This window comes from Carettochelys insculpta, chromosome 3 (genome assembly GCF_033958435.1).
Source record: "Carettochelys insculpta isolate YL-2023 chromosome 3, ASM3395843v1, whole genome shotgun sequence".
In the NCBI taxonomy this organism is placed as follows: Eukaryota; Metazoa; Chordata; order Testudines; family Carettochelyidae; genus Carettochelys; species Carettochelys insculpta.
The window spans coordinates 51700861-51714966 of NC_134139.1; the positions used below are offsets into that span (position 1 = coordinate 51700861).

Here is a 14106-nt window from a genome sequence, read left to right on the forward strand (position 1 = left end):
TTGAAGTGCTGAGACTGGGGGAACTACCCCCTTTCTCTCTCTCACTCCCCTCCCCTGCCTGTTAGTGGGCCTGCTAGTGTGAACCACAAACCTCCTGTGTGGCTGTTGTCTAAGCCTGTAGGGTGCCTAAACTCACATAGCACTTAGTTTTTGCAATAAAAATTCCCTAAGTGCCTACATTTCTACCTCTGAGCATCTGCATGCTCATCTCCTGCTTAAGAGGGGCATGTTAACTATAGGAAGATAGGCAGACCAGAGCCTAAGTCACATGTGGCACTTAATCTGGTAGGAGTTCTAAGAGGTCACCTATCTCCACACATGACAGCTGGGGACAGGAAGACCATCACATTTACAATTAGCAGTCCTGTAGCACCTCAAATACTAACAAATGTATTAATTAGGTAATGAGCTTTCATGGGAAAGACCCATTTTTTCCCGCGGAGATGCTTATAATCGTTAGCCCCCATGGTTAGGGTATACTTACCTTGCATGTGGGATATCCTAGTTCAGTATTTACTGTGCTGTTTCACCTTGATGGGCCTAACATTTGTCTGCTGCATACCTTTGCAGCATGACTGGGGAGGGCAAACTTTGGTCAAGAACATAAAGCCAACCTCCTGTGAATAGAGCTCCAGCATTTTTAACGTCCACAAGGAATAGATAGGACCTCAGCTGTGAAGGCCTCAACTGGATGATTCCTTAGAAGACAGACAGAAGGCAGGAGAAAGAAAGTGCTTTATTTCTACTTTACTGAGGAGATTAAATGTTTTGTCCAGGGTCTCGCAAGCTGTGGCAGTTTGGGAATGTACACCAAATCTCCTGAGTCCCAGTTCAGTGACTGCTCTTGGAAGTCCACTCTTCCTGTGTCCACCAAATCACTGACGTGTCAGAATTATGGTTTTATGCCAAAGTATTTTTTTTTCTAGGCAGTTTGAGACTGGAACCAAAAGACAAAGGCAACCTACTTTCTTGGACATTTTCTAATGTTTCTTGGAAACACCATAAGCCTGAACTGGAGTTTTTTTGACTAAGCAATATTTGAGTAAACACATAGTCCCTGGTGAGAATTCATGCCTCTGAGCAATTTTAGGTTGGTATTGTTTAGTTATCAGTAGAACTTTCCATGCAGATTTCCACACACAGCATATTGGCTCATGCCTCCTATAGAAGAGACATACTGGCCTGGTCTATGCTATTAAAGAGTTAAGCTCTAGACTGCTGTTTAAATGCACTGCCCCTTTGGTAGGGAGTTTTATCGAGCGAATATTTACAACCAAACAAAGCCCAATTGCACAGGATAAGAACAAAAGCACATAATTTATCTGCCAGTGCAGAGGTGGGTTACAGCAGTAACAAGTACTTAGTTAACGGGTATACATCGTAGCCTGCCTTGCCCCAGATACATATGTTTTGTGAATTACTCTTAAGCCAATAAGTAACCCCTGTGCAAACCTCCATAACATATAGCAGAGTCTTAGTCTATCACCATAAGTAAATACAGTCATGGATGAATTTGCCCCTTTTGGGGATAAGTCCTATACTGCAGTGTCCCACATTTCCAGGTGTTCAATACCAATTCTCTCATCCTCAGGTAGAAGAACTACTTACAGAGACTGAAGGGATGTTTATACTCCTGGGTGGGGGTGTAATTCCCAAGATGCTGATGTGACTCCTCCTCAAGCCAGCATGCTTAAAAGCCAGAAGAGTAGCCACGGAAGCACAAGCAACAGGAGGGTTAACTACCCTGTGCACTATCCTACCTAAGATGCTATCTCTGAACTTGGGAGGAGAGCCCCTCCTGCATCTGCTGCAGCTAGCCTCTATTTCTGCTCACTAGTTGGATCTGAACTGGCACAGAGTTATCTTTTTGAGCTGGAAATTGCATCTTCAGGTCAAAGTCTTGACTTTGTCAGAGATGCAGGCAGGCTAGGTTTCAGCATGAGTAGGGTGTTTCCTTCATCAGGTACTTCTTCTGGTTACTTAAATACATCAGTTACGCTAAAACCTTTTTTAGTCACCATTAAAACAACATATGCTGCAGGCTCCTTCAGCAGTACATCTGTATCTTCAGCTGTGCAGTTCCTAAACAAAGTTTCTAGGCAGTTCAGACTTCCTAGGAGCAGATCCCCAGGCCTAACCCAAAACCCTGCATTCTTCCCAAAGAACACTTGCACTGATATAACTCAATCCATTTTGAAAACTGTTTTTAATTAACATGGTATGGCTTCTGGGTGTATACAAGGCCTAAGACTTTCCAAAATGCATCAAAACTCTGAAGCCTCCTCAGAACCTTTGATGTTCCACTTTAAATCGCTTTCCTTCCATCTCTTCAGTGGAATCAACATTTTTTCCATCTAAGCATTGGGATTTGAGTGTGCTCAGCACCTCACAAGAAAAGCTCAGCATTTTGCAAGGACCTACCTTCACACTACCGGACCTTGTTCCCAAAATTAACGTATCTACCTATTTCATTCTGCTGTGACACAAAATTTAAAATTTACACAGACATAACAGGAAACGTAGAGGTAGACATTAGCTCAAGTGGGAGGCATTTCCATGGCGACGCTTAAGTAAATAATAATTCACAGGAATAATAAGTGGGAAAATACAGCTTTCTTTAAAGAAAATCACAGCAAAAGGGAGAAAAAGCAACCAGGTGTGCCTCGGGGGTGACTGAACAATAGAGCTAATGTTGATATTAAAAAATCTTTGCTAATTCCATATGATAAAGTAATGGTTAAGCACTTTTGTACTGTCACCTTACACACATTGCCAAAACACAGCTAGATAAAAAGACACAATTGCATCATGTTTTTTTTCATTCCCTCTCAAGAGGCAACCTAATCCTGTCATGAAACCTGTTCTGTCCAGGTCAGAGAACTATAGAAAGAGCAAAGTCTTGGAGCCCTACCACACAGAAAAGAGATACATACTGTGCCTACAGGTCAGAGCAATGAAAGGTGACCGCATAGATGGCTCCTCTAGAAACAGCACATGTTGTAATGCATTTGAAATTAAAGTGAACAAATCACACAGCATCCCTTTTAAGGAGATCTGCAGTTTACTGATAAAACAGTATTCTATGTCAGACGTAACAGCCTGCAGCTATCCTGCTTACCTGCTAACTTAAACCTTAGACCGTCCAACAAGTATAAATGGGCCCCAGCTGAGCCACCTGATTGTCCAATAGACTGAGAAGATAAGTAGACCTGCTCTTAAGACCAGTAGCAAGTCACTGGCTGATCAAAGAGTTTGAAAATACCACCTAAGATGCAGTTCCGCTTTTTTCTTGCCTCAGTCCAGGTAATCTAGCTCTGATCCTTGACTCACACTCCTGAACTCTGGCTCTGATGCTTGGCTCTTAGCTACTAAGCACAACTGCTCATGTCCTACTCACACAACACTCTGCAATTAACCACTGGCTGTCAGGTGGGCATTTTAGGGTATAAAAGTTGTTCAGGGAGAAGACCATGAAGTGAAAGTTGAATAGAACTAACATGGCTGGTAGGAATGAGACGTTGCCTTATTACATGTGGGCTGCTATTGTTTGGTACAGGAGGGTAGAATTCTCAGTCACATTCAGGTTCTGGTTTTGTGGCTCGCCCCTCCACATGGGACTGAATTAAATTCTTAGATCCAAACGTGTCCTGAAATTTGATTATTGGCAATCTGGAACGAGAACTACATTATACAGCTCAGGTCCAGCTTTAATGTAATGTCTATAGCATCACACCTGTCAGTCTAAACCTGTTTTGCAAATAGCAATGGATATGAAATATGACATCCAGTCAGAGGAATCAAGGCTCAGATTAAGTGACTTGCTCAGGGCCACACACTGATTCATTGGCATAGCCAGGAGTGGAACACAGGAGGCCTGCCACCTAGCACTCTGTATTCAGTGTTGCAGCTGTGTCAGTCACAGGATATTGTAGAGAGTAGCTTTCAGTGGACCGACTTCTATTGGTGAGAGGGCAGCTTCTGAGCTCATGCTGAGTGTGCTCTGCTCCAAGCTCTCACTGATGCGTACTCCCTACACATGACAACTTCCCATGGGTAGGCAAAGCACCTCCCTCCTGTGGAGAGCTGAATGCTCTAAGAGTGCTCAAAGTGTCTTCTCACTGGGAGGGAAGCAAAGGACAAGGAGAAAGAGGAGAGACTCTCACCTGTCTGTCATCTCAGGAAGAGGTAAAACCATCCGCTGCCAAACTCCCAAACCTTCACTGTTAGCGAAATGCCAGAATGTCCTGCTCTGCTCCTTCCCCGTTTTGTTCTCAACAAGGACCAAGGAAATATTTCCAAACAAGAAGCCCTGGACGAGCCATGACATTCGGAGCTAAAAGGAAGAGAACATACAAAGAGGCAAGTCAGACATTAATTATCCATGAGTAAACTAAATCCTCAATTCTTCTCTTTCACTTCTTTCTTTCCCTGCCTCCAAATCCTCAGCCATTCTTTCCTGGTGCTCTTCTTTTCCTCTCAGGGTACAGGGTAGCCTCCAAATACTTGGAGCACTATTGGTGAACAGAGGTATTTGTTGCAATATGCTGGTAAAGACACAAGAAGTTAATGGAAAATTTGTGGGCCTGATTCTCATTTACACTAAGGCCTGGTCTACACCAGGGAACAAAGTTGATCCCAGATACACAGTTCTAGCTATGTATCAGGATTGACTGTTTCTTGGTGCAGATCAAGGCTCTTCGGGCTCATGCCGATACCCCTTTCTCCAAGCAATAGCATGGAGTAACAGGGTTGACAGTCAAGCCCAGAGAGATGTATTTTGTCACTTCTTCACTGATGCAGCAAAATCGAACTCTGGCAGATCAATCGCAGTGCGTCAAACCCACAGTAAGTATAGACATACCCTTTGCTGTCTGTTAAGCCATTCTGGCAGTGCAAAGAAGTCTAAAAGTGGGTTAAATTGTAATTTATGTCCATTTTAACAACCCTTTACAATATGAGGTATAAATGGTAATAATATAGATGAAAGCCAGGCCCTTTATATCCACCTATGTATATATGACAGAATACATGGGTATTTGGTTCAGTAACCTTACACTTAGGTAAGTATTCACGTGTTTCGTATTCAATGAAAGAGTCAGAGTTCAGTAACTCTCACGCACGTTTGTCTCCTTACATGGTTATTTATGATATTTCCCCTTGTTTGGCTCTTTGTTCCATGTTTTAGCATTGGCTTATTAACTATGGTCAAAATTAGCGGTTCAGCTGGAGGTTAGGAGCAAAAGCCTGGCCCCACCAAAGTCAACTGCAAAATTTCCATTAACTTTAACAGGCCCAGGATTTCACCACATCAATGGCTGGATAGTGACAGAGAGGTAGCCATGTTAGTCTGTATTCTATCAGAGCAAAACAGCAGTCATGTAGAAGTTTAAAGACTAACAAAATACTTTATTAGGTGATGAGTTTTCGTGGGACAGACCCACTTCTTCAGATCACAGCCATACCAGAACAGACTCAATATCTAAAGCACAGAGGTAGAGTTTCAAGTTCAAAGAGTTCATTTTTAATCACCTTTGGTTTATTATAAAGGATTTTGATCAAGTGGTTCCTCAGTTTCTTAGAGAGAGCGTGTGGCATAGACTCTCGCTGTAGTCAGTGGAGTATGTTGATTGTAATGGGTTTTTCTAGGGAGGGCGACAAGACACTACAGAGAATTCTTTCCCAGGTTTCTGGCTTTGGGTCTTGATCACATGCTCAGAATCTAACTTATCACCATGTTTGGTGTCAGGAAGGAATATTCCTCTGGGTCAGATTAGCAGACACCCTGAGAGTTTTCCCCTTCCTCTGCAAATTTGCCATGGATCACGTGCAGGTTTAAATTAGAGTAAAGGTGGAGTCTCTGCAATTTGAAGCCTTTCATATCTTTACCTAGTTTAATACTGGTTTGTGCCTTGACCTTTCTAATTCTGTCCCTACAGAGATGTGTTATTTTATTTATAGTCTTTCTTTGTAATTTGACCTAATTTTCACTTTTTGTAGGACTTTTTCAAGTTTCAGAACATTGAAGATCTCCTGATTAAGCCAGATAGTCTCCTGTCTTACTTCATTTCTTTTCTACATAGTGTGATAGTTTACTCTTACGCTTGTAATTACGATAGCCCCTTTTGAACTTAGTTTATGAGTCTATGCATGTGGAAACCTCCAGTACCTCATATTTACCATTGCTGCAGTGGCTGGCTTTAAATTTTTGTTCTTTTTTTAAACCAGAACAGATGCATTTAAAACATGAACTGCTTTCATATAACTTCTATGTTCAGTGTGCATATCCTTTATCACAAAAGAACAACTTTAACGGTTGTGTGATCCATAATTCCAAGACTCACTCTCCCTTTAGACATTGTTTAATAGCTACAGATTAAAATTGACAGCTTTTTCAGTGATGAACTCTGATACTCAGGCAGGAGCGGAAACCAGTGCAGAACAACTGCAATCAGAGGGGGTATTGCTAGCAATTACATGCTTGTCCCCTAGACATTCCTTTCAAAAATTAGCTTTTCCCTCCCTATCCTCAGGTTTTTATAAACTTTCCAATTATGTTCCAGTGATATTTGACTTTTTATTAATTAAAGTACTGTATGGAGCACAGTCTCAAGCATTTTGGTTAGATCTAATGTAAAAGAGTCCCTTAGTGGCTTTTTATGTCTGTATATAAAATTACTTCCTGGCATTTTCTCATTTCAGGACCCATTTTCTCTCATTGTCAGGAATGAAATATAAACCTTTGCAATTTGGTCTGGTCTCAAAATCTCTAACTTGAACACTGCTAATTTTCTTTGACTTAACACACACACACACACACACACACACACACCCCACCAACTCTCTGCTTATAAAGAGTGTAATAAGAAAAAAATACTACATGCAGGGGCTGGATTTATAACCAGCAAATGTGAGGTTGTCCAAGGTATGAGTTTACTGAGGCATGATGGATTTCGTGACACATGAAAGTGTTCACAGCACTGGGCCCTGATTCAACTCTAATTAAAAAAAAAAATCACACCTTTGTAATTTTGCAATGCTTTAAATCCAGCACGTCACTTAGAGAGGTTAGTTAATTGCACTTATATTTTTATATGGTAATACTGTTGGTTGCCTTGATAATATACATTTTTCCATTACATATTTAGCTAAATTACTGTATCAGAAAGTCTAGCAGTTGTGCTTTAGGGAAAACTAGTCAGTAGATTTTCTACCCCTCCCAGTAATAGCGTACAATTAGCTAAGGAGGAGCTATCCTGTGGCAGTTTCTTTGCCTGAGGCATCGAGTCTAGGCATGAAGTCTAGGCAGCAATCAGATTTGGGAATGGGGAGGATGAAGTGGTCATGCTGATGATGCTGAACTGAATCTCTAGCCAGAGTCCCAGAGTGTCAGGTGTGTCACTGCCGACCATCCACAAAGATCACCTTGCCTGGCTTCCTGCATATTGGTCCTTAAATTTTACCCAGGTACCCCAACAATCCCCCCATTTAGATGAATGGGGGCAGCCTGCTTGTTTTACAGAAACCATTTCAGGTCACTTGTCTCCACAGTTACAAGACTTCTGATTGCAACTGTAAGGACCAAAACCCCAAGGGTCTGTTTTATGCCAATTGTACAATGATGCCAAATCAGAGATTTTACTGGAGATGCTCCTGATTTATATTAATTGGGTAAAAGGAGAATCTGGCCTTTATTTAGTTTGTTTATTTAAATGCATATGGTGCCCTATACATCACCAGAGAAATACCAGCATGGCTTTCCATGGCGTGACAACTCAGTCTGATCCCAGGTGTAGGAAAGGCCTTGGGGCCATTCCTGTACTCAGTTCAGTCAAATCCATAACATAAAATTATGGATGCAGCAGCAATAGAAGGAGGAGGCTACCAATGGGCTCCTGGCTGCTAGTATGCTGCTATTACTGAAGGGAAGGAGAGAGGTAGAAGGTCAAATAAATACTCTCTCTTCTGAGTTAGAGTTCAAGGTCAGAACAGACCACCAGCTCATCCAGCCTGACCTCTATATTGCAGGCCACCACCAAGAGCTGCACTCTAAACCAGCAACCAAAATTAGACTGAAGTAGTATAGCCCAGGAAGCTTACTGTTATCTTCAGCATGTAAAGAATAGGAAGGACTGAGGAGCACCAGTGCCCAAGGCCCCAGAAAATAGCAGGGAAATGAATGGGAAATATACCCAGATAATCCTGGCAACAAACCTCCACTTGTGTTGCAGAGTATGACGACGCCCTCACCCCACATACAAGGTCACTGCTATCTGGCCTCAGAGAAAATTCCTACCTAATCTCATGACAATGATCAGTTAAGACCCTGCACATCCATCTCATGGGATGTTGTGGCTATCCCCTATTCTGTGATGATTCCAGTGGGGTAAAGTAAGAAAGTGATCTGGGCCATGGGTATAGGCAACTGCCAGTGGCAACACACATCACTAGGCGAGGGACCACAATTAATTATTATTCATAGTTTGTCTTACTGTAATGCCAAGAGGCAGAGTCAAGATCAGGAACTCATGCAATGTGTTGGACAAAGTAGCAAGAGCAGCAGCTCTGTCCTCCAGAGATTTTACACCCTAGATTTATGACAACACATGATAGGTGGATTAAATTAGAGCTGGAAAAAATATTTTGAAAGAATTGTTTATTTACCCAAAAAATGCAATGTGGGTTGGCCAAAGCTATTAATAGCTTTACGTCATATTTGTTGATCAGTTTTGATGAAACAAAAAATGTAAAAATGTTTCAATAATATTGAAAATATTTTTTCTAAATGAAACCAAATGTTGATCATCCATAAAATGTTTCATCTCAGATTTTCTTCGCATTTCTATTCTATGAAATTTTGAAAAAATGTCATTTTCATTCACCCCCAAACAACCTTTTTTGAAAATACTACAGAACTAAAAGCAATGCAGCATTGTTATAGTCAAGTTGATCCCTGACTATTAAAGAGAGAAGGTGCGTGAGGTAAAAATCTATTATCGGACCAACTTCTATTGGTGTGATAGACAAGGTTTCACACCTACACTGTGATCTTCTTTAGTGTTGGAAATCAGAGAATCAATATATCTACTGTTGCCAAGTTCCTGGTTAAAAAGATGAGTCAGGATGAAGGAATGAGTATGATGAGCACAGGTGAGGGGAGAAGACAAGGTAGGATAAAATCAAACATCTTTTTGCATGCAGTGGATTCCAGTTTGTCACCTGCCCAGACAACGTTAGCTCTGTAGAGCATGATAGGATGTTTCACCTGGTGTGATGGCTGTAGTGTTGCTGGATGTTTCATCGGTGCTGCTGAAGAGAGAGGCTTTATGCTGGTGTGTTGTTGTAGGAGGCCTGGTGCCTGCCATTCCAATGAAATACAATCATCTATTTCATTGTATCTTAATGTCAGATAAAATGATCCCGCTGCTGTGAAGTATCTGGCATTCCTTCAGGTGATTATAAACATCAGATTTTTATACTACCAAATTGTAATGGTAGTTTCCCACTGGATTGTAGTTCAGCGGTGACAGAAACCACTTCCTTCTTCACTTATAGAAGTAAAACTTCCATGTCGGTATTTTTTGAATGTTAAACAAAAAGAGGTGAATTTGAAACTGGATTTTCCAACCTCGACTGCGAGTTAATGAGTTTAATATATTATGGGGAAAACAATGCATCTTTCTAAGCAGTTCCTCTGAAGAATACCTTGAGAGACATGGAGACATTCTGACTACAACAGTTTGTGGCTGGTAGGCAAGTTCTTGAGTGGCCCAATACACAACTGCAGGAGCCTTCTAGCATCTGCAGTCTCTAGAAACTCAGACAGGCAACAAGAGTCTGAAGAATCTGTGGTGATGGAAGAGCACTTGGCTATAGCAAAGCTGAAAGCTGAAACAGTCAGTGAACTGGAATGGATGCACATGCCAGGTGTTTGAAGGAAAGGAGTAGCTGGAATCAGATGTGAGAGAAACTCATTAGGGAAGTGCATCATATGGACTGCAGTGGACTGACTCTGAATGAATTGACTGGCATGGCGCTCAAATGGGAAACGTTGGCTATGATTTTTATGGTTTCTAAGCTTCACAGCAGGATACTCCAGGTACTTTCACACCTGCTGAAGCGAAATGGAGCAGACAATCAGCTGGATGCTCTAGCTAAGAGTTCTGAATGAGGCTGGCAATCATTTTATGGAGTCAGGCATCAGTGATGGCAGATGGGGCTCTACACGTGTGATGAGTACTGACAATAGAATAGTGGCACATTTTGAAAAATCCGAATCTGTGTGCCTGGTGGCTATATCCCTGCATTAGTCATCGAATGGCTCCCTGTGCCCTGGATTGGCAGCATAATAGCCTGAAGCCAGAGACACCATTAAGGAATTAATTAACCATCTCTGGTCAACATTGGCTCATCAGTGTCTTGCAATCTGGGTTTTGGAACCCTGCTTTATATGTGGATTAGCTGCTCACACGCAACCTCACTGACTCAGTAAATGGAAAGCGTTGAAAGGATTAAAAGAACAAGTCTGTAGTTAAAGTTTTGTATATTGAGGTAAAACTTAGGTAGCAGTAATGACTACGTTGCATTGCAGACAATAGGCCACCAGGCAGGAGAATGTCATCAGATATTCTACAAGTTTCAGAGACAAGGGGACCTTCAAAACGGTTAGGGTAACACTCATTCCACCTGAGCAATTGCACTAAAGGGTTGATACTGAAGGGTCCTGGGTGATTATGTAGAAAGACTTAAAGAAATAGTAACTGCAGGTTTTGCAAAACCAGATGGTTAACCTCTAGGCTATCCAGGAAATACTGACGTGCAATTTATTAGCTTCTGAAATGGAGAAGAAACAAACATACTGAGAGTTGCCTGAGTCCTTATGAAGTCTGGGTCTGCATTTATCTGTGAGATTCTGGTATGAACTACTTCCCAAACAAACTTCTGGAGGACCATGGGTGACAATGTCACATGCTCACAGCATCAAGCTTTTTTTAAAAATAATGGCAATACGGAGCGTTGCAGTCCCTTTTTTCAGTCTAACCTGCTATGGCCTTCACCATCAACAGTCTGGCTCCACCAGTTATGGAGGCAAGGAAGACAGTTGATGAACAGGAGAAAAGAGGGATATATAAAGATAGCCAGCAAGAATAGTAGTTCAGAGGAGGAGAGAAAGGAAGCCACCCACGTCTCCCCTTGGAACTGCAGGATTTTAATCCTGTTGGATGCCACCCCCTCTAACCTCAGCCCCACTGCAGGTTAGAAATTGACATATTGAAAAAAGCATCATGACTTTGACACTTGTTGATAGGTTTTTTCCCCTGCCTACAATGTTTGGCAGGGATGGAAGCCACAAAAGAAGGAAAATAAAGAGTTTATTCACCACTTCCAGGTGTCTAAATAACCCATCAAAATCAGGAAGGACTTGGGCGATGTCTTGCAACATTAAACACATTAAAGGAAAGCCAGAAGTGCAGGAGGCATTTCAATATAGCATTTTTCACATTCATATCTTCAGAGTCTATGTTATTACCATGTGTCCTAGCTTATTTAAAGATCCAAGTGCAAGAGAGAAATGCACTACCGGTGCTTAATACAATTGCTCTGGTCACAGTACCACCCCTTATTTATTTACAGGGGAAATAAACTTATTGAAAATGAATTTAGTGCTGATGAAAAGAGTTGGCTTGATGGCCATGGAGGACGGAGCATTTTTTTGTATTCTCAAAATTTCCAACAAACTTTTTCATCAACATGTCACAGGTCTTCTCTGGACAGACCACAGGTGGGTGGAAGAGGCAAGTTCAGACTTTCTAAAACAAGTTTGGTTAACTGGGTCATAAAATTACTTAGTTTTGTGTTCCAGCTTGGGGAAGTGCCAAAACAGCCCCAGAAAAGAGTTCTCACTACTTTACAGGCAAGACCATAAGCATGAAGCCTATTTCAGCAATCCATTCCCACTATTCTCCTGCACAACTTTGCTACTTGAAAAGGTTTGACTCAAAATCAAACAAACAGCTAGGCTAGTGGCTCTACTTCTTCAGCTTCCTGTGACAGCAAATCAGGTCTCCCTGTGGGACTGGAACAAGTTTTTTGTACTGTATGGTCCTACAGAGTCAGCACAGTGGAGAGAGAACAACCAGGACTCTGGGAATTTGAGGTACATTGATTATGGGAGATTGAGCAAGAGTGTGAGCTGCAGTGCCTGTAGGAACAAGCAGGACTGAGCATAGGCTGTGGCTACACTTGCATTCCTCTTTTGAAAGAGGCATGCAAATGAGGGAAATTGAAAATGCAAGTAAGGTGCAGATTTACATATCATTTGCATATTCTTATTTCAAAATAGTTTCTTTTGAATGAAAAAACCAGTGTAGCCATTGGTTTTTCCAAAGCAAACCCCCATCTTCAAGAGAATCCTTCTTCCCTTTTTTAATGACACCGGTAGAACATTTATCTCTAATGTCTGAACTTGAGCCTGCCTCATTGGAGAGTGAAGGAGAGGGAATAAATACAAAAAAACCTTGGCTGTGTCTAAACTAGCACTCTCCTTTCAAAAGGGGATGCTAATGAGACACTTTGGGATATGCTAATGAGGCACTGTAATGGATATGCAGTGCCCCATTAGCATAATGGCAGCCACAGCACTTCGAAAGTGCCACTTTCGATCATGCACAGCTCGTCTACATGGGGTCCTTTCATTGCAGCACCTCATTAGCATATCCCAAAATGTCTCATTAGCATCCCCCTTTTGAAAGGGGGGTGCTAGTGTAGACACAGCCTTTATGTTATTTTCACAGCCACTTCCTGACTATAACTCTATTATGAGAAAGGTCATTTGCATCCTATTGGCAGGATAAATAGGAGGGAAAGTCCCTTTTCTCTCTTTACGTTAGGCTGAGAACTGGCACTAAATTATTCTTATCACAGACAGATTACTCAATTAAAATAGAATGTGAAGCCCCCAGGGGTGTGTTGAGAACAGAGGCTTTTACACTATTTAAAAAGCCAAGAAACAAAACCCCTCACCAAACTCCATCCTTCTTCATTACCAACAGCTGAAATTCCGCATGCATCTGGATGCTTTGTAAGTGCTAATGGGAGGAATCGGGGGTGGGACGTCATGTGAGCCGATGAAATAGATGCTAGCTCCCCCTCAGCAGCAAGCTTAATTATTTGCACTATCATAGGCTCAGGAAAAAGAATTATACATATTGGAAATTATCTGCCCAGCTTCCAGCAGCAGGCAGCTTATGCAAAATATTCACGCTCACTGGGTTCCTGACAAAATGAGGTCTTTAAATATTCAGATCCTGCACAGCCTTTGGAATGGGGGAAGAACAGGCAGAAGGAATTTCCTACAAAAGGAAGAGTGTGAGCGCATGCATGGAACAAAGGGGTGTGCATTTCTCTGTATGAAGGAAGAGAGGAAGTCTTCAGGAAGTGAACCAAATAAACCATTCATTCAAAGAAAACCCCTTCCTTGGGGAGTCACAGTGCATCATGGTCTTCCTTCCTGTATAGCAGGGGTGGAGAACCTTTTTGGGTCAGGGGACACTGACCAAATCAGTCAGGGGCCATACAAGTGAGAAGCAACCCCCCCCAAAATTTCACTGACATGGCCCCCAAATGAAAAACAAACAAAAGAAACACTCCTCTCGTACACTAGCCTCAGAGCAGAGGGGGGCCAAGGCAAGTAGATTTTGTGGGCTCTCTAGGCTCTGTGATGGGGCCAAAAATGAGGGCTTCAGTGTGGGAGGGGGCTGCCAGAAAGCAGGTTTGGGGTCTGGGGACGAAGGAGGGTACAGGAGTGATATTATGAGAACAAGTAAATAATTTATCCTTGTTCACTTTCTCCACACTACTCATAATTTTACATACCTCTATCATGTCCCCCAGTATTACAACAACTAAATATCACTCCTACTATCCTTCACTATATGGGTGCATTCCATTGGTCATATGTTATCTCTAATGTACATGCATCTCTTGGACATGTCATGGTCTAAACCACAACTTGATATAACCCATGATTCACTCAGCATTGCCAGTTACTTCTGGGCAACCAAATCCACTCATTTTGGGCTCCGGAAAATCTCCAGCCAAAGTCATTGC

At 42.0% G+C, this 14106-nt stretch overlaps 1 protein-coding gene across 1 annotated transcript in view; it reads right to left on the reverse strand.

Annotated features, from left to right (window-relative positions):
* The window catches only part of ALK (ALK receptor tyrosine kinase), a 562657-nt gene that overhangs the window by 115396 nt on the left and 433155 nt on the right, over positions 1-14106 (reverse strand). Inside the window, exon 9 of the mRNA XM_074989826.1 lies at positions 4164-4333. Coding sequence (XP_074845927.1) covers positions 4164-4333 — 170 coding nt within the window. The remainder of the gene's footprint in view (positions 1-4163; positions 4334-14106) is intronic.